Below are 25,533 nucleotides of genomic sequence, written 5' to 3' on the forward strand. Positions count from 1 at the left end.
TTGGCACGAGGCTGGCTGAGGTTTGTGTGTTGCCTCCTCTCCCCCCAGGCATGCCGCTGATGTACTGGTTCTCCCGCAGAATGACGCTCTGGGGGAGCATTTCCTTCAACCTGGCCGTCTTCATCAACATCATCATTGCTTTCTTCTACCCCTACGTGGAAGCCACTTCCATGGGTAAGTGCCCAGCACCTGCTGCTCCTCGGGGTGGAAGGAGCAGGTCCTTGGGCTGGATAAAGGCAGATCCTTGGGCTCCTACAACCCCAGGTCCTATCTGCTGGATAAAGGATTAATCAGAATTTCAGTTTCCAGCCCTCCCACCCCTTCCTTCCCAGGGAAACCTCTCTGCTCCTGGGCTGCCCTTCCCCTGGTTGGGGAATGTGGGGAGCAGTGATGGGATACATTCCTGTTGTCAGGCAAAGCCTCCATCACCTACAGAGGTTCTGAGCTCTCGGATAAAAGATGTTAGAAAATGTATCTGCAAAAACCATCTGAACCCACACAAATCCTGCAGTGCAGCACCATCATTTCTGATAAAGAGCTCATTAGTGTGGCTGGACAGCCTGGCAGCAGCAGTGTGTTTAGCATCCGTGTGTTCCTCCTGCCAGGAGTGCTGGATTCCCCACTGATCTCCCTGCTCTTCTGGATCCTGATCTGCTTCTCCATCATGGCCCTGTTCACCAAGCGCTACGGGGTGAGGCCGCTGCTGGTGGCCCTGATCCTGCGCTCCATCTACTACCTGGGCATCGGGCTCACCCTCAACATCCTGGGCGCTCTCAATGTGAGTTCTGCACCTGCTGGGGGAGCAGGAAGCTGTCCCGCATTCCCCGAGCACAGCAAACCCCACTCCCTCCCGTTTCTGGCTGTCCCCAGCTGACCAACAAGATCGTGTTCGTGGTGAGCTTCGTGGGCAACCGAGGCACCTTCATCCGTGGCTACAAGGCCATGATCATGGATGTGGAATTCCTGTACCATGTCGGCTACATCGTGACCAGTGTCCTGGGGCTCTTCGTGCACGAGCTCTTCTACAGCATCCTGGTATGATATAGTCAGGTGCCTGGGGGCACAGGCAGCCTGGCTGCTGCTTTAGGAGCTGGAAGGTTCTTGTGACACCTCCCAGGGGCTGATTGATAGCAGAGAGAACAATTCCCTGTGCTCTAATCTTTGCATGGGCTGAGCTCTCTGCCTCCTGACAGTATCTATTGCCGTCTCTCTCCTGTTCCTGGGCTCTATCTCTCCTTCTAATCTGCTGTGTGCTTTTTCTGGGTCAGCTGGGAGGCAACGTGAGCTGGCGAGGGCAGAGGCAGGGTACATGTGGCCTATTCTTGGCTCTCCTGCTGTGTGTAAGTCACTCCATTCTTCTCTGCTTCCCTTCAGTAAGCTGGGAAACTTCAAGGCTTTGTGAGAAAAGTTAGTCAAGGTCTGCTGAGCGATCCAAGATCTCAGGATAAAAGGGGATATAGATAGGCCAGGTATTATCAAGAGAAGCACCCCACAGCATTTCTTTGCTCCTGGGTCCTTTCAGCTGTTTGACTTGATCTACCGTGAGGAGACCTTGTTTAATGTCATCAAAAGCGTGACGCGGAACGGGCGCTCCATCCTGCTGACAGCCCTGCTGGCCCTCATCCTCGTCTACCTCTTCTCCATCGTGGGCTTCCTGTTCCTCAAGGATGACTTCATCCTCGAGGTGGACCGGCTGCCGGACAGCAAAGCCAAAGGTCGGGCAGTGCTGGGGGTGGTGGGACACTGTGGGACCCTCCGCACACATCTCGGGGTGTGCTGTGTGGGTTTTTACACTGGGAGCACTGGTTTTGGGGTCACAGGGAGGACAGCTTTGTGCTCGTGCTGCACAGAGCAGGGTTTGGGGTTAGAGGTGGCAGAGCTACCAATGAAGGGGTTTCAACTCTGAGAGAAAGCTTCAGGGCCTAGAAAAAGTAGGAGAATAAGTGGCAAGCTCTCCCCAGGAAGGTTGGCATCTTCCTGGGAGCCCGTGGCAGTGGTTTGCTGGGGAGAGGTGCTGCTCTCACAGCGCTGGGGTCTCTTCCTTGCAGATGATCCCTTGGGGGTGCAAAGGAACGTGGAGACCTTCATGGAGTCGTGCAGCAGTGACAAAATCAGCTGCTCTGCTGCACCCACTGCCTTGGAAGGTAAGAGAGCCCCGTGGAAATGCCAGCTGTGCGTGGCAGCAGGGATTTGCCAGCCAGCTGAGGACTTTTCCAAGGTAGAAACTCAATCTGCTTCCTGGGACGTATTGGGCAAGAGGCCTGTGAATTTTGCACTGACCCTGGCATAAAAAATGTTGGGGTGGATTGATTTAATCAGAAAGGAGGTGGGAGCTGCAGGAGCGTTTGGCTGCTGGAGGAGCTGCTGGCTGGGACATCACAACAGGCAGCTGCTCCTGTGTCACTGCCACTGCAGCTGGAGCCACGCCACTGCCAGGGTCTGCTGCTCTGCCTGTGCTCTGAGCCCTTGCCCTGCTCTCCTCCCCAGAAGCCGACCCGGAGCAGTGGGAACGTGCCTGTGACACGCTGCTCATGTGCATTGTCACCGTCCTCAACCACGGCCTGCGCAACGGCGGCGGCGTGGGGGACATCCTGAGGAAACCCTCCAAGGATGTGAGTGGGGACAGCGCCTGGGACTTCTTTCTTCTGCCAAACCCTGCTGCAATCACTGCTGGCCCCTCTTCCTGGGAGCTGCAACACATCCAGCTCCATCTCTCACGTTCTCCTCCTCCCCCGGTGCCTCAGCCGCAGCTGTGTCACGGGGCTGGCTGGAGCAGAGCTGTGCAAGACACCCAATTCTCCCTCTCATCCATTCCAGGAGTCGCTGTTCCCTGCTCGAGTTGTCTACGACCTCCTCTTCTTCTTCATTGTCATCATCATTGTCCTCAACCTCATCTTTGGGGTCATTATTGACACCTTTGCTGATCTGAGGAGCGAGAAACAGAAGAAGGAAGAGATCCTGAAGACCACTTGTTTTATTTGTGGTGAGCACTGGGAATACAGGAATTGCCCCAAAGCTCTTCCTCCCCTCCCAGCTTGGGGGAAGAGAATTTCAGCTGGATTCTGGTTTTTATTCATCACTGCAAAACTTGAATCTGTACATCGAGGGGTCACTGCACTGGGAGGGGTTTAAACAAGGACACAGCTGGAGGGAAATTCTCAGAGTTGTTCCTCACCCTGCTAATGAGGTGTTAAACTAAAACCACATCGTGGGATTCTTGTTGCTGTGCATCTCACTGCTGAGACCTTCCCTTGGCCAGTGGAGGGAAAAAAAAAGCAGCATATCACTGGAGAAATATAATAGAGAAAATGCTCTGGAATCCTTTCAGTCAGCAGTAGGCATAAAAAAAAAAAAAAGAAAGAAAACCTCAGTAAATCTCTCTGCTTTTTTCCTCTAAAGATCCTCTGGGTTTATTTTACTGGGCAGAGGCAAAGCCAGCAGGACATGGGCTGAAATTGTTCCCTGGGAGGGTGGTGGGGCCCTGGCACAGGGAAGCTGTGGCTGCCCCGTCCCTGGAATTGTTGAAGGCCAGGTTGGACAGGGCTTGGAGCAGCCTGGGATACTGTAAGAGGGTGGAAGATCCATTCCAACCCAAACCATTCTGCGATTCTCTGATTCTGTGATTGTAAACAGAAGTCTCCTGAACCCCCAGCTGGGTTGTTGCCCCCTGGTTTGGATGTTTATGTGCTAAATGCCAACTAATTATTAAAAGCACTTAAATGTCACCTTTGGGAGGGGATGCACTGGGCTGAATTTCCTTCCACGGGTTTGCTGCTCACTCTCCCTGTCCTTCTCCACCTTTCCCTGCCTTTCCCAGGGCTGGAGAGGGACAAGTTTGACAACAAGACCGTGTCCTTTGAGGAGCACATCAAATACGAGCACAACATGTGGAACTACCTGTACTTCATCGTGCTGGTGCGGGTGAAGAACAAGACCGACTACACCGGGCCCGAGAGCTACGTGGCACAGATGATCAAGGTACACGTGCCCTCGGGGCAGCTCCTAGGCTATCCCAACCTGTCTGCCCCGGGAACAAGGGGCTGGCCAAGGAAAAACAGCTCTGGGAAGTCCTTTTGGAAAATACTGGCTAATGGTGCGGTGCCTGAGTTCGCTCTTTGCTGGTTTTTTCCGCGTGGTCTGTTTGAGGGTTTGTCCCGTGAGCTGAAGGGTTGAAGCAAGCAGGGAGTGGGGCTTCAATGGGGTTTCTAGGCAAGGGAGGGAAAGGAAAGCAAGGAAAGAAAAACTTCTGCACTTGAGCCCATGAACCAACCTAGGAATGGACCATGCATGGAAAAATGGCAGATTTTTGCAAAGAGTTTCTTTAATCTTTAAGAACAGGGTGGCTGCCTGTTAAACCCTATCTTCCCTCCTCCTCCCTGACCTCTCACCCCAACTGCCCTTGTCCACGGTCACATTCCCAGAACAAGAACCTGGACTGGTTCCCCCGGATGCGAGCCATGTCTCTGGTCAGCAATGAAGGGGAAGGGGAGCAGAACGAGATCCGCAATCTGCAGGACAAACTCAACACCACCATGAAGCTCGTGTCCCACCTCACCTCCCAGCTGAACGAGCTGAAGGAACAGGTATGGGAAATGGGAAATCCCCTGTAGGAACCCTCTGCCCTTCCCAAAATAGCCACTGAATGCAGGGATTGGTAGAAAGGACCTGCCCAAGGCAGCACAAAGACAAGCACAGGGCTCCTGCAGCTCTTTTTTGGGGGAATTGGGGACACGTGGGTTTGGGAAGTGCCTCACCAGCTCAGAGTTTGCTGGCAGAGACTCAAAGCAGCACAGTCAGACACTTGGGAAGCACATCCAAGAGCAGGAGGGCCTGGAATTGCCTCAGCGTGTCCTTGTTGGGATTGCAGATGACGGAGCAGCGGAAGCGCAGGCAGAGGATGGGGTTTGTGGATGTCCAGAACACCATGAACCACTGAGACAGCTCCAGCCACCGAGGGACTGCACCTGCGGCAGCTGAGGCTGCTCCTCCCTGGGCTCCAGGCGTGGATCGTCACTGCCTGGGGACAATGGACCACACGGACAGGGCTTCCCAGGCAGCATCTCCCTTAGAGCTTGTAAGCAATCCCAGGAGCAGGGACGGGCCGCAGTCCACCCCACACCTGGGCCCAGGTGTTTTTCTAACACCCTCGTAGGAAGATAAACCATACAGGACTCTCATTCCTCATTGCAATAACTCTTTTATTTTGCAACTGTGGAGGGTTGTATCTTTATCTCCATGTGCTCCAGCCCCTCGGCTGTGGGGTAAGTAGCTGTAGGGCCGCACTATTTAACTTATTCCGAGTGCCACTCGTCCCTGTGGATATTTGCCGAGCAGCCCTCGTTATCTGCTGTGCCTGCTCCACGCTGCCCCCTCTCCATTTACAGAATTCTCTCCATCCTGTGCTGCAGTAAAGAGCAGCTGAACTCAAGGAGGTGGATTTAACTTAATTAACTTGCCAGATGAGGAGCTGAGCTTGTCCTAGTGGGAGCTAAAAGTCTTTTGCCTTCTGTGGACCAAGGATCTTTGGGCAGCAGTAGTAGGAGCCTGCAGGTTTACAGGAGTTCACTGTGAAGGGGTGTCCTGTGTTTTAGTTTCATCTCTGGTGTCATATTTTACCTTTTTTTTTTGTTGTTGTTGTTGTTTTGGTTTTTTTTTAGTTGTTATCATTGTTACTTAAGAACTGAAGTGTAAATTGCCTTAACTAAATTAAATACAGAATCATGTTACAATAAAAACTTCAACGTGGTAAAGAAAGTCCCCTCCCTGTGCCCTCTGCTGTGTGATGGGGCTTTGGGACAGAACCCAAAGCAGGGCTGGCACCCAGGGTGCTCCCCAGCCCGCTGCTCCCAGCTCCAGGTGTCGCACATCCCCTGCCAAACGCTGCCATGAAGAGCCACCACCAGCACCAGCCTTGGTTCCTGGAGCTCTGGACCAGAGCCTGCTGCAGTTTCAAATTCTTTCACTGCCTGCCAGGAAATCAGTGCTGAAACCCATAAAAAGGAGCAGCTGTTGGTGCTGTGGAGCCCTGGCACAGCTCTGCTCCAGACACTCATCCTTCCCAAGCCAGCCCCAGCTCCAAGCCCAAGAACAGACACTGATGAAAGCAGTAAAGCTCTAAAAAGGAATAAAAAAGCCCATAACAGTGAAGTTGCAGAACACTTGAAATGTGTTTATGGCTCCATCTAGCAGCGTGTCATTTAATCCTGCCTTCACCCTCAGCTCTGCACTAACCCACACATCCCTGTCCTCAGGCTGGGGGAATCTGCACAGAGCTGGCTCCTCCAGCAGCAGCAGCAGCAGCTGATTAAAATCTCAATTAAACTTGTGCAGTGCTCCACTGTCACCATGGCAAAGTCACCCTCCGTCCTCTCTGTCTTCTCCGAAGGAAAATAAATGTGGTGATTAAAGTTCTCCCTCCCTGCACTGCCCTGCTCCCTGGGCTAACACACAAACACGAGCACAGAGAGGTTTTCACATCCTCTCTGTTCTCTTCACAAGAACATTTAAAGCTGCACCTCCTCCCTCTGGGCAGCTCCTGCTTGTTCCATTTTCTGAGATACAAAGGGCCAGCTTTGACACCACAAAGTTCCCTTCCCTACGTTGCTCCAGCATGGATGGATGTGTTAAGCTCTGTCCCAGATTCTCAGCAGAAAAAAAAAAGGAGGCACTAAATATGAAGAATGTAAAGGGTAGGGCTGAACAAAAACGCTGTTGCTAAGAGGAATAAGTGGTTTTATTCATCATGGCAACACACAGAGCTTCAGGGATATGTACAGTGGAGAAGCTGAGAGCTGGGCCCTCACTTCAAGTCATCCTCGGGTTTCTTGGCAGAGAACTTTTCCCGCAGTCTTTTCCACGTCCCTTTTTTCCTGTCTTCCATCTGTTTCAGAATGTCTGCAAAAGGAGAAGGGAGACAGAGATGGGGCCAGAGGAAGATAAGCAGGCAAGCAGAGGAATGAAACCCTCTTAAAACAGCTCTGCCTTCCATCTAATTTCCTTTCCTGCCTTTTCTTCTTAATGAATTTTCATTCCAGGCCCGAGGCGAGGTTGGTTTCCCTTCCAATCAATGCAGGGAGTCTCTTATCACCAAGGACTGATACTCAGTTTCCACGCACCGCAATCAAAGTTAGGAACTGGAGCAGAACAAAACTGCTCTGGCTCCCAGCTCTGCCCTTCATAAGGGACGTGTCTGTGTGGGGCACCCGCTCCTTCCCAAGGCCTGCCACAGAAGGAATACCAAGGGAATTGGAAGATGGTGAAAGGGAAGCTGAGCTCAGTGCTGGGCTGATGTAGCAAAAGTGTTCCTTCCACACAGGTCCTGCTGTCTGACCCCACAGAGCCTCTGCAAACCCTCTGTGGCTCCTGGCAGTGCAAACTCCAATTGATTCTTCACTCCAAAATACTGAGTCACTCCTCAACTGAATTATTCAACTCCTACCCAACACCTCCACAGAACTGCAGGCAGCCCCTCGGTGCCCTCCAGGGCCAGGGGCTGAGGAGGGATGCAGGGGAGCACCCCAAAAACCAGAATGTCCCTTTCCCCTGCCCTCTCAGACCAAGCCCAGCAGCAGTACCTGTGGCCAGGATCGTCCTGCAATCCTCCACTGTCACCCCGGTGAAGGTGGTTTCTCTCAGGCGTGGGTACTTCCCAGGAGAGCAGGAAAAGGAGGGAGAGAGACAAAGAAGTCACTTGTAGTGCATGAGAAAGGGACAAGTGTCACCAGCTGGGACAGTCTGAGAGCGTTTCCAGCTGGGATTCTGTTCACCCACACCAAGAACCAGGCCAGCAGCTGCCCTGGGTGACCACAGGCACGGCTGCATCCACCCCTCAGCTGTCCCTCAGGCATCCCCAGGCATGCTGCCACTCCCGGGAATGCTGCAGCAGGTGGTGGCTCCCCCCCAAAAGAGAGGGACAGAGGCAGTGCCTCAGCTCTCACCTTGTTTTTGTAGAAGTTGGTGTGGATCCTGACCAAGCTCTCGTACATTTGGTCACAGGCCTCGGGGTCAGGGATCTGCAGGGGACACAAGTGGCACACAAGTGGCACGCAAGTGGCACACAAGTGGCACGCAAGTGGCACACAAGTGGCACACAAGTGGCACACAAGTGGCACACAAGTGTGGTTTTACACCTCCACAGCAAAAACCCTCCTCGTTCCGAGGGACAATGGCCATGAAGGAGCAGCTCAGAATTCCCAGTGCACTGCTGGATCCTGTCCATCTGCTGTCCTGCTCCAGGCTTTCCCCCTCCATCTCCCACCAACTCAGCCTGCAGGAATAACACCACCTGGGATTTCCAGAATGGATCTGGAACTCTGCACCAACAAGATCTGACAGTGAATGCACGGCCCTGGAGAACATCACTGGCTGGTGCTGTGAAATCTGTGGCCCTTCCTGCTGCGAGGCCACTTCTGTCACCTGCCTCCTTGTAGGGAATCACCCGGGACAAGGTGCCAGGACTCCCTGTAGGGGGCTAAAAATAACCTGTAATTGATTAGGGAAATCAGCACAAATGATTGGAACAGCTTGAAGGGTAACTGGATTTGTATTTCAGCTGGGAGATCCGGCTCAGCCCGGTGTCTCTGCCCGGCACAGCCCCTGCTCAGCTGCTTTTCCAGCCTACGACATTTCCCCTGTTGGTTTTTATTGTGGTACAACACCCCAGAACTCAATGCTGGCCCACGAATGGTTAAAAAAGGTCAAGAGTAAAAATAACAGCAAGAGAAAGGTGTCAGGATGAAGCAGGAAGAGCAAGGAAAAGGCCTCTGCAGGAGAGAGGACACAGGGACAGCCACGTCCCCCTGCAGGTGATCCCCACCTGTGCCCTGCAGCCCAAACACCCCCTGCCAAGGCTCCAGCAGATCCAGCCATGAAAAGGGTGGCACAAACAGCATCCCTCCCCTGGAAACCCAGCGAATCTCATTCCATTAGATGGCTGAGGAAGCCCTGTGACTCTAGTTCCCCTCTCAGAAGCTCCTCCTGCCAGCACATTCAGCCTCTCTACACACAAATGGCCACCACTGCTGCAGGCATCAATTCAGATTTCCAGGATCAGTGGCAGCTTTGGGATCTTGGAGCCAACTGGTGCAACACATTAAGCTGTCCTAAGCATATGGAAAAGCAATAAAACCTTTCCCAAAATGCCTGCTGCAGACTATTCTGGTCACCAGTACTGGATTAGGAGCCTCTAATGGCCCCTTGAGGTGGAAAACGCATCTCTGGAACAATGTTTTTATGCTAAGAAAGGGCACATTTGCATTCTGCAGCAACACCTCCGCGCCCGGGAAGGTCTGCAGCCAAGCCAGGCAGCAGATTCCCTAATTTATTTCAGCAGCAAAGCCTAAACTCCAACAGCATTACAGCTGGAGGCGGAATTCAATTGTACAGCCGCTGCATTCCATCAGTGTCAGGCAGTGCTGCAGCATCCCATCATCCCACCCTCGAGGTGAGGACACCACAGGAATGAACTGGATTCCAGCACAGCTGATAAATTCCCAAAGCTCTGCATCCCACTCCCACAGCCACGGGAACGGGGTTCTCCAAAGAACGTGGTGTAAAGGGTGCAAGAGCTGGGTATAAACCAGTTATCCTGAGGATGAAACAGCTGTCCTGGGTACTGGGTACAAACCATTTGTCCTGGGCACCAACCAGATGTCCTGGGCACAAATTGTCCTGGTCACAAATTGTCCTGGGCACGAATTGTCCTGGGCACCAACCAGGTGGCCTGGGCACAAACCATTTCTCCTGGGTACAAACCAGGTGGTCCCGGGTACAAACCCAGCGTCCTGGCTACCAGTCATTAGTGCCAGGTACAGCCCAGGTGTCCCGGGCACAGTTTGCCCTGTGAAGGCACAAGCCCGTGGCCGGTATTCCAAACCCTTCCCGGGATGTTCCAAAGGCTGCCGAGCGCGGCCAGGGAGCAGCTGGGAGCAGCAGGACTCCATCACCCCGGTAGTTCCCGTTCCCTCCCAGCTCAGGATGTCCTAATACTCCACGAAGCCCCGAGCGCAGCCTCCTGCCGGCATGCAGCCCAGCGAGCCCCGGGGCAGAACCGCGTGTGCGCCCCGAACCCTCAGAGCCCCCTCAGAGCCCTCAGAGCCGCTCCCCGCGCCCTCCCAGGCCGGCGCCGCGGGGGTGCCGCCCTGCCGCCCCTCACCGGCGTGTTCTCGCCCTCGCGGAAGGCCTGCGCCACCCGCTGCCGCAGGAACGAGCCCAGGTCGCGCTGCTGCCGGGTCTCCTCCACCGGCCATTCCTCGCAGAGCCGCAGGAAGCGCCGGTAGCGGCTGGCGGCCATGGCGCCGGGTCACGTGGCGCCGCTCACGTGGCGCCGCCGCCGGGTCACGTGCGGGCGCGGCGAACGCCTGAGGGGGAAAAATCCTGCTGGGGATATGGGGAACGCCTGAGGGGGGAACGCCTGAGGGGGGAAGGCCCTGCCGGGGGTAGCGGGTCCCGAACTGCGCCCAGTGCCCGCCTTGGGGGCTGCCCAGAGCGGTGAGCCCCGCGCCTCCGGCCATAGGGGCTCCCACACCGCCCCGCGCAGCCCCTTCCGAAGCCTGACCGCCCTTTCCGTGAGGAAATTCCAACCTGAACTCCTCTGGCTCGGCTTGAGGGCGATTTCCCTTGTCATGTCCCTTGGGAGCAGAGTAAAACCCCCTCCGGCTGCCCTTTCCTGTCAGGGAGTTGTGCAGAGACAGAAGGTTCCCCCTTGATCCCCCTTTTCTCCAGGCTGAGCCCCTTTCCCAGCTCCCTCAGCCTCTCCTGATGCTCCAGACCTTTCCTGGCTCCCTCAGCCTCTCCTGATGCTCCAGACCTTTCCTGGCTCCCTCAGCCTCTCCTGATGCTCCAGACCTTTCCCGGCTCCCTCAGCCTCTCCTGATGCTCCAGACCTTTCCTGGCTCCCTCAGCCTCTCCTGATGCTCCAGACCTTTCCCGGCTCCCTCAGCCTCTCCTGATGCTCCAGACCTTTCCTGGCTCCCTCAGCCTCTCCTGATGCTCCAGACCCTTCCCGGTTCCCTCAGCCTCTCCTGATGCTCCAGACCTTTCCCGGTTCCCTCAGCCTCTCCTGGTGCTCCAGACCCTTCCCAGCTCCCTCAGCGTCTCCTCACAGGATTTACAGTGGTTCAAAGGGACCTTAAATCCCACCTCATCCCACCCCCTGCTACAGCAGGGACACCTTCCACTATCCCAGTTGCTCCAAGCCCCGTCCAGCCTGGCCTTGGACACTGCCAGGGATGGGGCAGCCACGCTGCGCAGGTGTATGAAGGGTGAAAAGGGAGGACACGTGGAGATTTTCTAATTATTTAGCCAACAGGTTGTTTTCTGTGGAGCGATGAAGAGTGAGGGGCTGCCCAGCGAGGTGCTCTGGCTGTGGTGTCACACCCAGACTCTTCTCATCCATCCTGCTGTGCACCCTGAGACTGCTCAGGTGGCTCTGTACAAACTCGGCCACAAAGCCACAAAGTCTTATCACAGACTTCTGCTGTGAGCCAGGACAATCTGTGGCTCAACCCCTAGGGGAAATTGAGTGCTTGTGGATTTTTTTTTTTTTACAGTTTGTGGTCAAGCAATAACCCAACGCTGTGAACAAGAGTCTTCCCAGGTGGACTCCAGGCCAAGCAAAACACACAGCTGGGCCAGACGTCTTAAATTTTCCAGCTATAAATTTCAGCAGCTCCCCAGCCTTCTGCTGTAAATCCAAGTGAAGCCTCTCCCTTGGGATCTGGTGTTTAAACCCGTGGCAAGAACAGCTCTCTTAAAAAATGGTGGGCTTAAACAAAGGATAACGTACCTCAAGGATGCTGCAGGAGGGGAAAAAGAGATGGACAACAGTGGGAGTTACTTCTACAATTTTATTTGTATCCCCTCTCCCCAGTAGTGGAGTTCTGTAGCTCTGTTCCTTGTGCAAGGACTTCTCCTTCAGATTTCCCACACCATGCAGGAAGGAATTGTGTTTGTTCCATCATAAGAATAAAATCTGTCCACAAAAGCTGTAAACATTCTTTTTAGAGTCTTTTGTTACTGTCTCCTTCAAACACACACGCACACATACACACACACACACACAGACAGTATTTGTATCAAAGAATTTCTGGGTGACCTTTGACGTCCAGTCCCTGACTCAATCTCACACTGTATTTTTCTCTTCTTCTTGGTTTTTTTTTTTTTAAGCAAAAATCCCTTGGTGTGAGTGAATGTTTTTGGTGGCTGATACCTGACAGAGTCATCGCATTCCCACACCTCCAGCCCCAGTGGAGCCTCTTTCCTAGAAAATCCGGGGAAAATTCCCTGGGATGTTAAAGCTCGGTGAGGTGCAGCTCTTGGTCTGAACTTGTGAGAATCCCGACCAGGGGCACTGGCAATGTTGGAGGGTGTTTTTCCCTCCCACCTGAGCAGGAGCAGGAAGGGAAGCTCCAAATGGAAGCTCCATCTGTTCATCCCTGCCTCAAACCCCCTCCTCCCGCTCGGCTGCGGGGCGAGCATCTCCTGGTTCATCATTAAGACTCTTCCCAAGTAACACTTTCTTTGGCTCACAAATAAATCAAGGACAGCAGTCAAACCAGAAAGGAAAATAAATCTTCTGACGGATGGCAGAGAGAGCAGATTCTTCCAGCTCTCTGCTTTCCACGCTTCAGTTCAGTGACGGCGCACGGAAAATTTCCAGCACTTCCCGACTGATCTGCGCTCGTTCCGTGCCACGTCCAGCGGCCGGAGGGTCCCACGCAGCCGACCCCAGGCGGGATTTTCAGGGCTATCAGTCATTAGGAAATCCAGGCCGTTTCACAGAAATTCTCACTTCCCTTCCAACAGGCTCTGAAGGATTTTGATTAGGTTCTCCAAGCCAAAAATGTAGCCGTGGTCCGGCCCATCGTACGGGGTGGGGTTGGGGTTGCTCTTGGAGCCTTTGAAGGTGGTGTGGGCAAAGTCTATCATCCTCACATCCACCCTGCAGGGGTTCGTGCCGTGAGTTTTTGGGAAGGGGAGGTGTTGATCCGCACTCTCCTTGTGCTCCTGCCCGTCGTAAATGATGAGGAGGGAGCTGGAGTAGAACCTGTAGGAGCTTTGCTTCCTGATCACCGCCAGCAGGGCCTTGAGCCGCAGGATGATGGGCTCCAGCAGGTCGGTCCTCAGCTGGTTCCCGTTGCACAGGAACTGCCGCAGGGTCTGCCGGAATCCCTCCGGGGAGAGCTTCCTCCCGTAGTATTTGTCTTTGCACAAGAAATGGCCGGTGTCTGCCTGGTAAACCTGGAGGGGAGCAGAGGAATAATCCATTAAATCATCCTGAGTTGTGAGGGATTCACGAATGATGCTTTAGAGATAAAAGTTTTCGCCTTAAATCCCGTGCTGCGTTAGTGTCTAACTCTAAACTTCATATCATTACTTTGGTAGTTAACGCTTGACACTGACACACTTTGGTCAGACAAAACAATTCCTCTGGGCCTGGAGCCCAAGGACACCCTACAGCCTCAGGCCCTGGAAAGTATAAACAAAAGTGAGTTGGGGAGGAGCAAACTGGGGATATCTGACTTCATTACCTGAAACTCTAACTGGAGAATTAACCCCCAAACTTCTATCTGTCTGAAAAGCTTGTGACCATCTTCCATCTTTGGTGTAGCCTCTGGGAGGCTTTTGACTGCCCAAAGTATATCTATTAATTTTAATAAATACCCACTTTATTCTCTTAACTCTGTTCAGAGATCAGAAAAGGACATGGGTTTTGACTTTATGTATTTTGCTTTATATTCTATTCTCATTATCCTTCAGGCAGGGTTTTGAAACCTTCTTGAGAAGAGTGAGTGAGGGAAATGTGTGGTTTGGGTTTCCAGGAGGAAGGATGGGGATTTCCAGCAGGAGAAATTTAGTTCCAAATGAACCCCTGGCTCTCACAGCTCAGTGGAAGCACAAGTGGGGCAATGTGGTGCTTTTGGGGTTTTTTCGTGCAGCAGCCAAGAGCTGAGCAGGAGTCTGTGTGTAAAAGCAGATGGGGTGAAGGGTTCCAGCTGCTCACACTGCTGGCAGTGGCACAGAGGAAGGGTCGCCCTAAATGTGCCATATTTGACACCCTCTCTGAGAGGACACAGAGCCTGGTGCCCGTGGGAATCCTTAAAATCAGAGGGTTTCTTCCTAATATCTTGCTAGATGTACTTTTCTGTAGCTTAGGGAGTTATTCCATCCAAGCATTAATACACAGACCATTGTTCTATTTGTCCTTACTTTCTACTTCTCATATAACTTTCCTGCTGACAAATCTTAAGGCTTAGCTCTAACACAGTTCTGCTGTTTCTGAGGCCTGCCTTTTGCAGCTTTCCCAAAACCCTCTGATTTTAAGGATTCCCTCTTTTTACAGCCCGTGTTTGAGGGGGAAAAGAGAATAAAACTACTTCAATTCCCACCAGCCAAGAACCCCTGGAGATTCCAGCTTGGTTCCAAGTGAGGAACCAAGGGGGGCAACTGTGGTTGTGATATTTTGTGAAGATCCCTTTGCTAGGATTTTCTTCTCCTGAGAAGCTGAAGGGTCTCAGCTTCAAGTGTAACCAATTTGTGATCTGCTGCTGTGGGATGCAGCAGGTGCTTCCTCCATTGCTCAGTGTGGGATGTTTCTGCTTGGTGGCCAATCCAGGGGGCAGCAGCTCTCAGACTCTCTGGGAGTCACAGAACTTTGTTATTCATTCCTTTCTACTCCTGTCTCGCCTTCTGATGATTCTCTTCTCTCTGTTCTTTGTAGTACAGTTATAGTGTGGTCTTTTTAATATAATATATATCATAATATAATAAACCAGCCTTCTGAAATGGAGTCAAGATCTCTCCTTCCTTTCACCAAGTCCTGACTGCCCAGAAGACCCATGGTAATAAATGGTGACCCCAGACGTGGCAATAGGGAACCACCACCCCGAGGGGATGGAGGCTTTACCTGCATCCCACAGATGCGCACGCCCAGCGACGCCGAGGTGCTCTGCTCACACTTCTTGATGTGCCGGGCTTTCTTCTCCTCCGAGGCGTCGTCCCCGTGCTGCCGAGTGCCCATCTTCAGGTCCAGGATGCAGGGGTAGCTGTACTTGGACACCACGTTTTCCAGCAGGAGAAACTCTGAGCGTCAGTTAAGGGAAACCCAATACTTTAAAATTCTAATTGAAAGAGGCCTTAAATCAAAGCAACTGCTGACACTCTCCATAACAGCTCACAACTGTAATGAGACTTTCTCAGCCAATTTCTCTGACGTGTCATTGCTATGGGCCTCTCGCTGCCAATTCCAGTTAATTTACTGTACTACAGCCCTACCAATTAAAGCCCCAACAGCTCCATTCTCCAGTGACACCGTAGCCCTGGGCTGTCACTCTGCCACCTTCCCTAGGTGCTGAGCTCGCTCCGGTGGGTGGGGGAAGTTGTTAAACTCTATTACTCACATGACTGCTGGGTAATGAAGTGTAATAGGAAAATAAAAGGCGAGGCAGCTGCTAATTCCTGTATAGTTGTGTTTTTAAATGTATGCCAAGGGGATCTTTGACTTCTGCTGAGAACTCTTTATGGGAAATGGTTTTTTTTTTCTTTCTCTTTTTTTTTTTTAGAAGATAACAGAGAATATTCCTTATTCTCCCAGAGTCTGTGCAGAGGAGGGGATGCATCCCGCTGCAATAAACCCTACACTGATTCCCAGCTGTCTGTGCTGGAGGGAGACAGAAGAAAGGATACGATGAAGTTTGTTCTCGTTGTGCTTGGAGGACATGCGGTTCAGGTGCTGCCGGTGACAGTGCAGTCCCCAGGGGTTGTAGCTCTTCCTTTCTGGCTGCTTCCCATTTGCATCCTCCAGAAGGGAATCTGTGTGGTACTGAAGGTCTGTCCTCAAAAGCATCTTGCCAGGGCAGCTAGACAAAGCACACAAAGGGACACGTCAGGTTTGTGAGCTCCGGAGGAGAATATTCTCTTCCCTGCTTTTTTCTTTCTTTTCCTGTAGAGCCTCAAACTTGATAAGGTGGATTTTCAGGAACTCTCAAAGGAACCATATTGATCATGTCCAACCTGCAGAGATCCTTTGTTACTCCATAACAGTAATTTTCAGAAAGCCAGCTATTGCTGCCTGCCAATACTTTTTTTTTTTCATTATAATTTAAAGTGTGCTGGCTCCCTTGAAAAGCCATTCACAGCCCCAGCTGCCAGGGATCTCTATTTATCCACCTAATGGGCACAGCACAGGCAAATGGTCCAACAATGGCAATGATTCCCAGTTTGGAAGGGCAGGCTTCAAGGAGGGGAGGGAGGGAAAGAGTGATGAGAAGATCTGTTCTCCTTTGTGGGGGGGGGGGGGGTCATTTCTTGGTCTTGCTCACCCCAACTCCACCACTCCCATCACTCCAAAGGCAGCAGGGATAATCCACCTTCAGTCCTGGGTGGCTCAGGGCTGCTCTGAACCACTTTGGGATGAAGGATGTCCTGCAGAAAACCTCTGTGAGGCAGAGGTGCTGGGAGCACTGGGTGCCTCCCTGGGAGAGCCCTCCCCTGGGATGGGATGGGATGGGATGGGATGGCACTGAAGCCCTTCTGCTGCCAGCAAAGGCACATTCCGTTCTTGGTGACTGTTCTCTCGTGGCCTCTCCTCTCCTGGAGCCTGCTGTGCTCCAAGGAATGGGGTTTAGAGCAGAATTTGAGGCAGATATTCGAGCAACAACATCCCAGATCCTCCTCACTCTGACCCCACACAAGGCAAGAGCAGAACCACACACACAGGGCATGGCTCTGCTGTTCTTCACCTTGGCTGGGTCCTGCTTTTGCCCTAAACCCACAGCTGGACCACCAAACCCATCCTAAACCTATCCCAAACCCATCCCAAACCCATCCTAAACCTATCCCAAACCCATCCCAAACCCGTCCCAAACCCATCCCAAACCATCCCAATCCATCCCAGCCCCACCCAAGTGGCAAGTGCCAGCTGGGAGGACTGCAAGGAGTGACAGAGCCTCACCTGTCTTTGAAGGTCTTGGTGACCTGGGAGTGGCTCCACTTGCATTTGTGCCACAAGGTGACGGCGGGGTCCCCGCCGGCGCTGTCCAGGCGGCTGCAGCTGTCCGGCTGGCCCAGGCCAGGGCTCGCAATCAGGGTCAGGTTGCCCAGGCTGTCCTTCTTGAGGTGCACGGACACAATGCCTGGACAGAGGGAAAAACAAAGGAGACAGAGATGAGCCCGTGGGGTATCACAGAGGCCTGGCCGCCACAGGGCCACCACATCATGTTTTGGTGGCCTTTTACTGATCCCACTCTGATTTCGAGCCCAATAAAGCATCATTAGGCTGAGACCCTGGAAAATACCATCAGGATTTTCAAGTGTTCCCCTTCTCAAGGCTCAGCTTGAAACTCTTCTTCCTCTGAACCCCACATTCCTTTGTCCCCCACCCCTCCGAGCTCTGCTGTGCCCCAGGTGACCCAGAAAAGCCCCCCACTCCAGAACAGGAGTTCCCAGCTTATTTATCACAAGGGATTGAGGAGCTGTTTGAAGACAGCACAAGGCTGGGAACACTTTTCACTGGCAGGAAGCAAAGGGAGGGATGGGGACGAGGCGTTTTCCAAGGACACCCAGCGTGCCAACGGCTTCTTTTAGTTGGAGAGCCCCGGGAACAGGGCAGGGATGTGGCCATGGGCTGGCAGTGCTGCCCACACATTGTCATGGCTGTGTCCTTCCCCCAGCACCAAGGACCAGCACCCAGACATCCCACGGGGGGCTGGAGCGTCACGCGTCCTGTGTTTGTGCCCTACGAGGGACCAAGACTGTGACCGGAGGTTATTTTTTTCCACCCCGAGTGCTTAAAACACCATTCTGCATTTGAACATTGCAATTTTCCCTGCCTCTGACAGGAATCACAGGGCTCAAATGCCAGCCAGTCCAGCACGGATTTAGCCCAACACGAGCCCATCCCTGGCACGGGGCCGGCTGTCTGCGCGTCTCAAGTGACAGCGCAGGAATGGCCATGGACCGCGCTGCCGCCGGCTCTGACCTTTCTGGGCGAGGCTGATAACGCCAGCCCGCTCCCGCAGCTCCGCCACGGCTCCCTGAGCCTCCCCACGCTCCGGGGGAGCTCTTAGAGCACGGCCTTAAGCTGCAGCACGCGAAATTTAGGTTAAATATTAAAAAATAATAATAATTTTTCACTGAAAGAGTGATTGGGCACTGCAATCGTCTCCCCAGGGAGGTGGTGGAGTCACCGTGCCTGGATGTGTTTAAAAAGGCTGTTCTTTGATGAGGAGGTTTTAGGTTAGGTCAGGGGTTGGACTTGGTGATCTCAAAGGTCTTTTCCAACCCGGTTCATTCTGTGATTTGGGGCTCGGGGAGCTGGCAGCTCCCAGAGAGGACAGGGACCAGGGGCAGGGCAGTGGGAGCAGCGAAAGCAGCGCTGGAAAGAGCCCAGCTGGGGACAGGCAGAGCTGGGCTGGATCCAGCTGTGCCCAGGGCATCCTCACCGGGTCTGCTGGGCCTGTGGGGGGATGATCTCAGCAGCCTAACAAACAGTTCTGCTCTCGCAAGCAAAGGTGCCAAAGCAAAGGAAGGTGCAAAGCCCCTTCTGTCCGTCCCGAGTGCGATTCCAGCGAGCAAACACCGAGCAGAGGCTTTGCCTCCTGTGCCTGCAGGGCTCTGCTGCCTCAGGGCTGTCCCCACCTGAACTGTCCCTGCAGCCACCCCGCTGGACTGGGGTGCCCATCCCTCCCCGGGTCCTGCACCCCAAAACCTTGGCTTTGGATGCTTTTCCCTCCCCACAGCCATTGCTGGGCCCTTCTGCTCTACAATCAGCATTCTTGGGAACAGGCTGGGTTAAATGGGCTGACTTTACACAGAAATGGGGGGGAAACCTACCCAGGCTGCTCTGCCAAGGGAGCTGAGGGGCTGCAAACCTTCACTAGGGGAAAAAGGAATATTTTTAGCCCTCCCAGCCCTCCGTGGTGAGCTCAGGGAGTTCCATCTTGCTCAGGCTCCAGCATTACCTTTTCTCTGAGTCCTATTCTTTAAAAAAATCCATATTTCTGAGAGCAAACAAATCTCCTCTGAGCCTGGATGACTGCTTCACATTTTCAGGGGATGTAGGCATGGAGAAAAAAAAAAAAAAAAAAAAAGGAAAAAGCCAGCGTGTCTTTTGCCTAAATCAAAGCCTTTTTCATTTAAAAAAGTCACGGGGAGGCAACCAGAGCCCTCGATTGCAAACACCATAACCTTAAAAACTGTCCCAGTTCCTGCCTGCAGTCAGCAGGGCTGTGCTCATTTGCATAGTGCTGACGGGCTGGCCCCAAAAAAACTTATATATAGCGTGAAAGTAAGAGTTGTTAAATATCAGCCATTAATATGAAAATTAATGGGGAGATTTTCAAAGGCGAGAACCGAGCGTTAAATTGGAAGGGAACGTGATCCTCTCCCTCCTCCCAGCTGGAAATTCAGTCCTCAAAAAACCTACAGCTTAGCCTGGAAAGTGCTTTTTGTCTCCTGGGGGGATTCCACGGGGGTTTGCAGGTGTCCTGCCATGACCTGTGTGTGGCAGACAACCCCCAGAGCTGCTCCTTTGCTGCAGCAGGCAAACATCTCTGCAAAGCCTTTGGGTGCCTGTCTGTGCTGGCCTTTGGTGTCACTGACACCCCAGTGCCCCTCCTGCCGGCACCAGCCAGGAGCCAGAGGGTATTTCTGGGTGCTGTCACCACGCTGGTGGCATCCCAGAGGCTCTCAGGAGGTTTCACTCTGTAACTCTGCCCTCGTGGGTTTATTTTTGTGTTTACAAGCGCATTCATCTACGGCCGAGGGCGCTGGGAACCTGAGCAGAACTGGGCTGGAAAACAAGCTCAGCATCCCCCTGCGAGCTCAACTGGGACAAGGCAGAGCCTTCAAAGGGGGTAAAAGTCGGTCCCAAGGTCACCAAAGTGCCTGATATGGGTGAGATGAGCAGGAAAAGCCACGGGCTCGGGGTGAGGCTTGAATGATATTTGATCCCCATTGTGCAGAATGTCATCATTCCACAGAATGTCACCATTACATAATGGTCCCAGGGCTGTTCCCACAGCCCAGAAATAGAGATGAGGTGCACGGATTCATGTGGATGGGGGATGGAGCCACCGGGATCATCCCCCTCATCATCCTCACAGGAAAGTGTTCCACCTCTTTAATTGCCTGGCAGCAGGGCTGGGACAGCCAGGAGAGGAATAAACCTCTGAGCCCAAAGCCAGATTGGAGAATGGCTTTTAATTACCCCTCATCGTAAAATTCTCTGGGATTTGAAATAGGAGAAGAAAAGACACAAAGGTTTGAATGACCAGGGCACCCCTGGACTGGTTAAACTGGAACTGTTTAACAGCTTAATCAGCGAGGGCCCGGTGCTGCAGCACCCAACCCCAGCTCCTGAGGAAACCACTCAGAGGAAACTTCTCTCCCTTAAGCATCTTTTTAATATTGTCCCATAAATCTGCAGAGGCCCCTGACTTCCTGGGAAAGGGAGAGATTGGGCTGGAAGCACATTGGAGCCGTGGCTGGCTGAGCTCTTTGCTGTAACGCCGAAGGACCAAGAGATATTTTAAGTTTTTACGTGACAGCCCAGCTTCTCGCCTCCCCCAAAAGCCAGGGTCAGGAGCTTTATGAGCAGCACAAGCCCGGCAGTAAAAGCAGAAAATACTGAAGGAAAAAGAAAGAGAAGGGAGGGAGGATGTCTTTAAAAAATGCTGGTGCTGCTCTCCAGTGCTGCTTTCCAGGGGCTGAGAGATTCAGCTGGGAAGGGGGGTCAGGGATGGGGCAGCAAGCAGAGGGACAGGCAGGAAAACCCTCTGTGTCCTGAAAGGCCTCACCTGCAGCAGCCGGGGATGCTTTTTAGGAAGGTGAGAGCTCTGTAGTCCCCTTACCTTTGTACTGAGGCGTGAACTGCCTCATGGCCAGCGGCAGGGACTCGTAGAAGCTCAGCTCCTGCGACACCAGGGGCTTGCAGACGGTGTGCTCGTCGTAGGTCAGCATGCTGGTGTGGCCACCAACCTGGTGCACGAAGGGCTGCAGGAGCACAGCGGCCCTGGGCTCGGCAGGGCCCAGAGGGCTCTGACCCACCATGGTGCCAGGCACAGCCCGGGGGGCTCCAAACCCTTCAGCAGCAGCAGCACACGGAGCTGGGAAACACGGGCTGGCACGGGCAGGGCTGGGCCGCTTTTCACCCGCTCTGGTGTTCCCCCCACGCTGGGTTTTCCTCCACGCTGGCCTTTCACTAATGGAATCTGCAAAACAGAGGGAACGAAGGAATTAGAGGAGAAGGGTCGCCCAGCAGCTGGGTGGGATGAGATCTGCCGGTGGCCAGGGGCTGGCAGGGAGCCCCAGCCTGACACACAGAGTCCAGGAAAGCCCCGGTTTTGATCTGTTGGGGACAAGAGAGAGCAGTCAGAAGAACAGTGAGCACATTGAGGCAGCAGGATCAGGGATTAACACACACATTGATGCTCTGGAACAGCCCCAGTTTGTCCCCCCAGTGCTTCCCTTGGACATTCCCTGCACAGCAGCCTTGCTGCAAAGCCCCTGCAAGTGCCCAAGGCGCTCCCTTGCTCTGCAACACTGCAGGAGGGCTGAGCAGCAATTCCTGCACCTTCCCAGGAAACCTCAGGTTGGGACATTCCCTGTCCCTGAGCACCTGAGCAGCAGCAGCAGCGGTTCCTTGCCAGGCTGACACGCACCCAGGGGGATGTGGATGTGCCACAGCAGCACCCACGGGGCTCACACCCAGCTTTCCACCCTGCACCCAGCATGGAATCCATGATTCCAGGAATTCCTCCTTGATTCTGACAGCAACAAGTCTCAGCTCTAAAGCAGCAGCGTAGGAAAAGCACGGAGCACATCCGGGGTGCATCCCCAGCAGCAGCACCCACCAACACCTGCTCCTTGTCCATTCCTCACAGGAAACCCACCAACACCTGCTCCTTCTCCATTCCTCACAGGAAACCCACCAACACTTGCTCCTTCTCCATTCCTCACAGGAAACCCACGGGCAGCTCTTGGACATCAGGAATTGAATCCCACAGGCACCAAGGATGACGAAAAGAAGCTGATGTTGGTGTTGGCTCCACACCAGAGACGGACGCTCCACATCCCAGACTCACAGGGATGGGAAAAAAAATCATTAAGATCATCATTTGAGGATGGGTCCATGGCAGCACAGGCCCTTTCTCCTGATTGCTCCAGCTTCAGCCCAACCTGGGGAGCCTTGCACCCCATTTTTGCCAGCAGAACCCCAGTGCAGGGGACAACGATGCCTTTGCGAGACGCAGCTCTGCCAGGAAAGCCTCCAGGATGTGCTGCCAGGTGAGCAGCTCCACCCCTGCCAGCCCACTGGACAGATGTGACCCGGGCAGCGCTGCCACCCCTCCTTGTGCAGCAGCCAGGGAGCAGCAGAGGGGTGGTGGCACCTCCTGGAGGCACCTGGAGCTTCCCATGGTGGGCACAGCTCTGCGGGAAGGGCTTTCCCTGCAGCCAGCACTGACCCGGAGCTGATTCCCATATTCCCCATCCTGCAGGAACGATCCAGAGCTGAGTTGGATCCCTCTGGATCCCTTCCAGCTCGGGATATTCTGTGATGCTCAAATCTCCCCTGCTGGGATTAACCCCCAAGGGAAAAGCACCTGGAAAAGAGGTGCCTGCTTTGTTCCCCACCTGCAGCGGTGGGATGGAGTGGGCTGAAGGCAGGGAAGAGCCACTCCCGCCTCCGAACGCTCCTTTATCTCCCCCAGGGTGGAGTTTTTCCCCTCCAATTCTTCCTCCTTGCAGAGGAATTCCTGCTCTACAATTACCTTTCCCAGAGGAACAAAGCCAGGCCCCCGAGCCGAGCGCTTTCCAGCAGGGAAGAAAGCGGCTCCTCGGAGCTTTCCTGGGCGTTAATAAAAGCATTTTGTTAAGTTGTGGCAATTTTTAAAGAGGATTTTCTGCCTCGGGAGCCGCAGGTTTGTTGCGGTTTGTTTTGTGTGGCTTTGCCCCCCCTTCTCCCATCCTTAAAAAGAAGGAGAAAAGCCAAAAGCAAGCGGATTTGTCATAACACCTCTTTGGAGCAGGGAACAACACGACTTAAATCCTTCCTTGCTTCCGAGACAGTCCAAGGCTCAGACTCAGCTGCCACAACCCCCTGACAGCTCTGGCAACCTTAGCATTGAGAAGGGAGTTGGGGAAAAAACATCCACAATTTGATAAAGCTCCCGAATGTTTTCTCCCAAGCAAAACTCGGAGCAGGATTTGCAGCAGGAGAAGTGTTCTTTTCTGGGAGTGTCTGCTGGGAAGCAGCTCATCCATTCGGAGCAGATAAATGTTCCTGTGAACACTGAGCTCCCCTGAAACAAGACACTGGAAATAAATCACTTCCACTGGCTCAAGGTATCGCAAATGCCAGGAGATATTTACGTCACTAAAAATACACAGAATTACAGATAAATCCAGACCCTCCAAGAAAAACCAGAATCCGTCAGCGTTTTTCCCCCAGCGAAAGGAAAAGCAGCTCAGGTGCTGCAGGTGGAGGTGAGCCAGGAAATACCAGGGAAGGAGGATATGGAGAACACTGAGGAGAAAAATTCCATTCTCCAGGAAAGGGCTGGGGCTTTGGAGAAACCACGGAAGGTGTCCCTGCTCCTGGGAGGGCTGGAGCTGGATGAGTTCTGTCCCAGTGTTGGGGACAGCGCTGCTCCCCTGGCACTGTCACCTCCCGCCCTGCTCCCAGGCAGGGCCAAATATCAAAGGAGTCTCAGCGAAACAGGTTGTTTATCCCAACTCCAAACTGAGCCAAAAGGAACTGGGCAGGTTCAGCTCTCTAACCATTGAGTGGCACCTACTCCATCCTATTCCATCCTACTCCATCCTGCTCCATCCTACTCCATCCTGCTCCATCCTGCTCCATCCTGCTCCATCCTACTCCATCCTGCTCCATCCTGCTCCATCCTGCTCCATCCTGCTCCATCCTACTCCATTCTGCTCCATCCTACTCCATCCCATCCCATCCCATCCCATCCCATCCCGGACTGTGTGCCCCCTGCACAGCCAGGCCGAGCTGGGTCCTTGTGGCAGAACCACCCAGGGATATTAAAATGCAAAATCCCTCTAAAACCAAGAGCTCCGTGCCCAGGCCTGTGCTCTCAGTGTCACCCCTCACGGCCACCTCCCTGCTCCCGGAGCATCCCAGAGCTCCAGAGTCGGATTCCAAGCACTGCAGATTCTTTGCTTCATTAAAAGGTGAGAAAAGCACCGGGCTGAGAGCTGTGTGTGCACAAAGCCAGCGCTGGAGCTCACCTGAGCCCAGCCAGCCCTGCATGGAGCCCCAGAGCTGGGACCTGGTGCCACCAGAGACACAGTGCCACCAGGGACCCAGTGCCACCACAGACACAGTAACACCAGAGGACACAGTGCCACCACAGAACCCGGTGCCACCACAGGATCTGGTGCCACCACACTCTGCAGAAAAGGGCACAGGCTCCCTCACCCCCCTGCCCACTTTCTGCCTCCCACAGCACCTCCCTCCCCTCCTCCAGCCCAGCGCTTCCCAGCCACTCCACGAGCACGATGGAGAACCAGCTCCAGGGTCACTGCAGAGATTCCCACCAGCCCCAAGCGCCGCCCGTCCTTGCTGCTCCCGTCCTGACGCCATCCCGGGCAGCTCCAAAGCCGTGCCCATCCTGCCCCATCCCTCCTGCCCGGGGATCCACCCGGAGCTCACCTGGGGCTGCAGGTGTCCGCCGGGGGCTGCCTGGGCCGGGCTTCTCGCTGCTTCTCGCTGCAGCTCCAGAGGGAGGAATGAGGGAACGTTTGGGCATGGCCCGAGTGCGTCGGCGCTGGCAGGAGCCCGGAATGTCCAGCTGACATTCCAGGGGGCTGTGCTAGGGAGGGACGGCCTGGGTGGGATGGGGAAACAGCCGCGTGCGAGGGCTGGGAACAGGACGAGAGGAGCCGGCCGTGTGCCCCGGCTGCCTTGGGAAATCGGCTCTCCAGGAAAACAACTGGGCATTTGCTCATCTGTTTTCCACGGAACTCCCCCCTCAGCTCGGGTTTGTCACCTCCCTGCAGAGTGGGCTGACGCTGGGAGAGGGATGGAGCTTCCCAGAGCTCCCAAGCCACCGGGAAGAACAGCCCAGGGAGATGCGGGAGAGGCACAGGGGGTGACAGGGGCTGGGGGACACCAAGTCCCCTTTGTGGCAAAGGAAGGGTGTGGGGAAAGGGGGGGAAGGCCGGGGCTTGCCCAAAGCTGGGCAGGAGATGAGCGGATCCAGAGCTCCAGCCCTGCCAACGGGAAAAGAGACACGTCAGAGCTGGGAGCTGGGATGGGAATGGAAAAGTCCCAGGGAGCTTCCTGCCAGGGCCACACTGTCCCCTCAGCCACTCCTCAAGGACAGCGCGTCCCCCCAGGCCTTACTGTGCTGTACAGAGAGTGCCAAGGGCTCCTGCCAGCCCCTGCACCCCGAAGAAACGGGATCCATGTGTTTTTTAGGGAATCACAAGGAGCAGCCAGCCTGGGCAGCACCCAGGACAAGGAGGGGACAGTGCCCACTCTCACCCCCAGTCCCCAGCAGGAACTTGGGG

At 54.1% G+C, this 25,533-nt stretch overlaps 3 protein-coding genes across 4 annotated transcripts in view; 1 reads left to right on the forward strand and 2 right to left on the reverse strand.

The window, feature by feature from the left end:
* The window catches only part of ITPR3 (inositol 1,4,5-trisphosphate receptor type 3), a 37,696-nt gene extending 31,115 nt beyond the window's left edge, over window positions 1–6,581 (forward strand). Inside the window, exons 49-58 of the mRNA XM_038162443.1 lie at window positions 49–174; window positions 606–778; window positions 871–1,035; window positions 1,523–1,715; window positions 2,049–2,144; window positions 2,488–2,612; window positions 2,818–2,983; window positions 3,818–3,978; window positions 4,422–4,583; window positions 4,868–6,581. Coding sequence (XP_038018371.1) covers window positions 49–174; window positions 606–778; window positions 871–1,035; window positions 1,523–1,715; window positions 2,049–2,144; window positions 2,488–2,612; window positions 2,818–2,983; window positions 3,818–3,978; window positions 4,422–4,583; window positions 4,868–4,936 — 1,436 coding nt within the window. The 3' untranslated portion in view covers window positions 4,937–6,581. The remainder of the gene's footprint in view (window positions 1–48; window positions 175–605; window positions 779–870; window positions 1,036–1,522; window positions 1,716–2,048; window positions 2,145–2,487; window positions 2,613–2,817; window positions 2,984–3,817; window positions 3,979–4,421; window positions 4,584–4,867) is intronic.
* A 130-nt stretch (window positions 6,582–6,711) lies between these two features.
* LOC119711840 (ubiquinol-cytochrome-c reductase complex assembly factor 2) lies at window positions 6,712–10,366 on the reverse strand. 2 transcript variants are annotated; one of them, XM_038162445.1, is made up of 4 exons: window positions 10,154–10,326; window positions 7,938–8,012; window positions 7,575–7,644; window positions 6,712–6,894 (listed from the first exon to the last, which is right to left on the reverse strand). In XM_038162445.1, the coding sequence occupies exons 1-4, from the start codon at window positions 10,289–10,291 to the stop codon at window positions 6,800–6,802; spliced, it is 378 nt and encodes a 125-aa protein (XP_038018373.1). In that variant the 5' UTR covers window positions 10,292–10,326; the 3' UTR covers window positions 6,712–6,799. The 2 variants fall into 2 exon arrangements, 1 of the variants encoding a protein (XP_038018373.1); XR_005259761.1 differs by having other exon boundaries at window positions 7,575–8,012; window positions 10,154–10,366.
* Window positions 10,367–11,283: 917 nt separating this feature from the next.
* Window positions 11,284–25,126, reverse strand: IP6K3 (inositol hexakisphosphate kinase 3). Its single transcript, XM_038162444.1, has 6 exons — window positions 24,674–25,126; window positions 20,850–21,209; window positions 16,952–17,132; window positions 15,685–15,857; window positions 14,906–15,081; window positions 11,284–13,239 (listed from the first exon to the last, which is right to left on the reverse strand). The coding sequence occupies exons 1-6, from the start codon at window positions 24,768–24,770 to the stop codon at window positions 12,787–12,789; spliced, it is 1,440 nt and encodes a 479-aa protein (XP_038018372.1). The 5' UTR covers window positions 24,771–25,126; the 3' UTR covers window positions 11,284–12,786.
* Window positions 25,127–25,533: the final 407 nt, after the last annotated feature.

This window comes from Motacilla alba, chromosome 26, assembly GCF_015832195.1.
Source record: "Motacilla alba alba isolate MOTALB_02 chromosome 26, Motacilla_alba_V1.0_pri, whole genome shotgun sequence".
NCBI classification, from domain to species: Eukaryota; Metazoa; Chordata; class Aves; order Passeriformes; family Motacillidae; genus Motacilla; species Motacilla alba.

What these genes read in the sequence shown, in the direction of transcription:
- LOC119711840 (XM_038162445.1), bottom strand. Translation starts at nt 10,291, where the DNA reads ATGGCCGCCAGCCGCTACCGGCGCTTCCTGCGGCTCTGCGAGGAATGG. An exon ending in GCGAGGGCGAGAACACGCCG is followed by an intron (nt 8,013 to 10,153) that starts GTGAGGGGCGGC and finishes TGTCCCCTGCAG; the next exon opens with ATCCCTGACCCCGAGGCCTG. An exon ending in CCAACTTCTACAAAAACAAG is followed by an intron (nt 7,645 to 7,937) that starts GTGAGAGCTGAG and finishes TCTCCTGGGAAG; the next exon opens with TACCCACGCCTGAGAGAAAC.
- IP6K3 (XM_038162444.1), bottom strand. Translation starts at nt 24,770, where the DNA reads ATGCCCAAACGTTCCCTCATTCCTCCCTCTGGAGCTGCAGCGAGAAGC. An exon ending in GTTCACGCCTCAGTACAAAG is followed by an intron (nt 17,133 to 20,849) that starts GTAAGGGGACTA and finishes CCCTCTGTCCAG; the next exon opens with GCATTGTGTCCGTGCACCTC. An exon ending in TGCGCATCTGTGGGATGCAG is followed by an intron (nt 13,240 to 14,905) that starts GTAAAGCCTCCA and finishes GCTCCCCTCCAG; the next exon opens with GTTTACCAGGCAGACACCGG.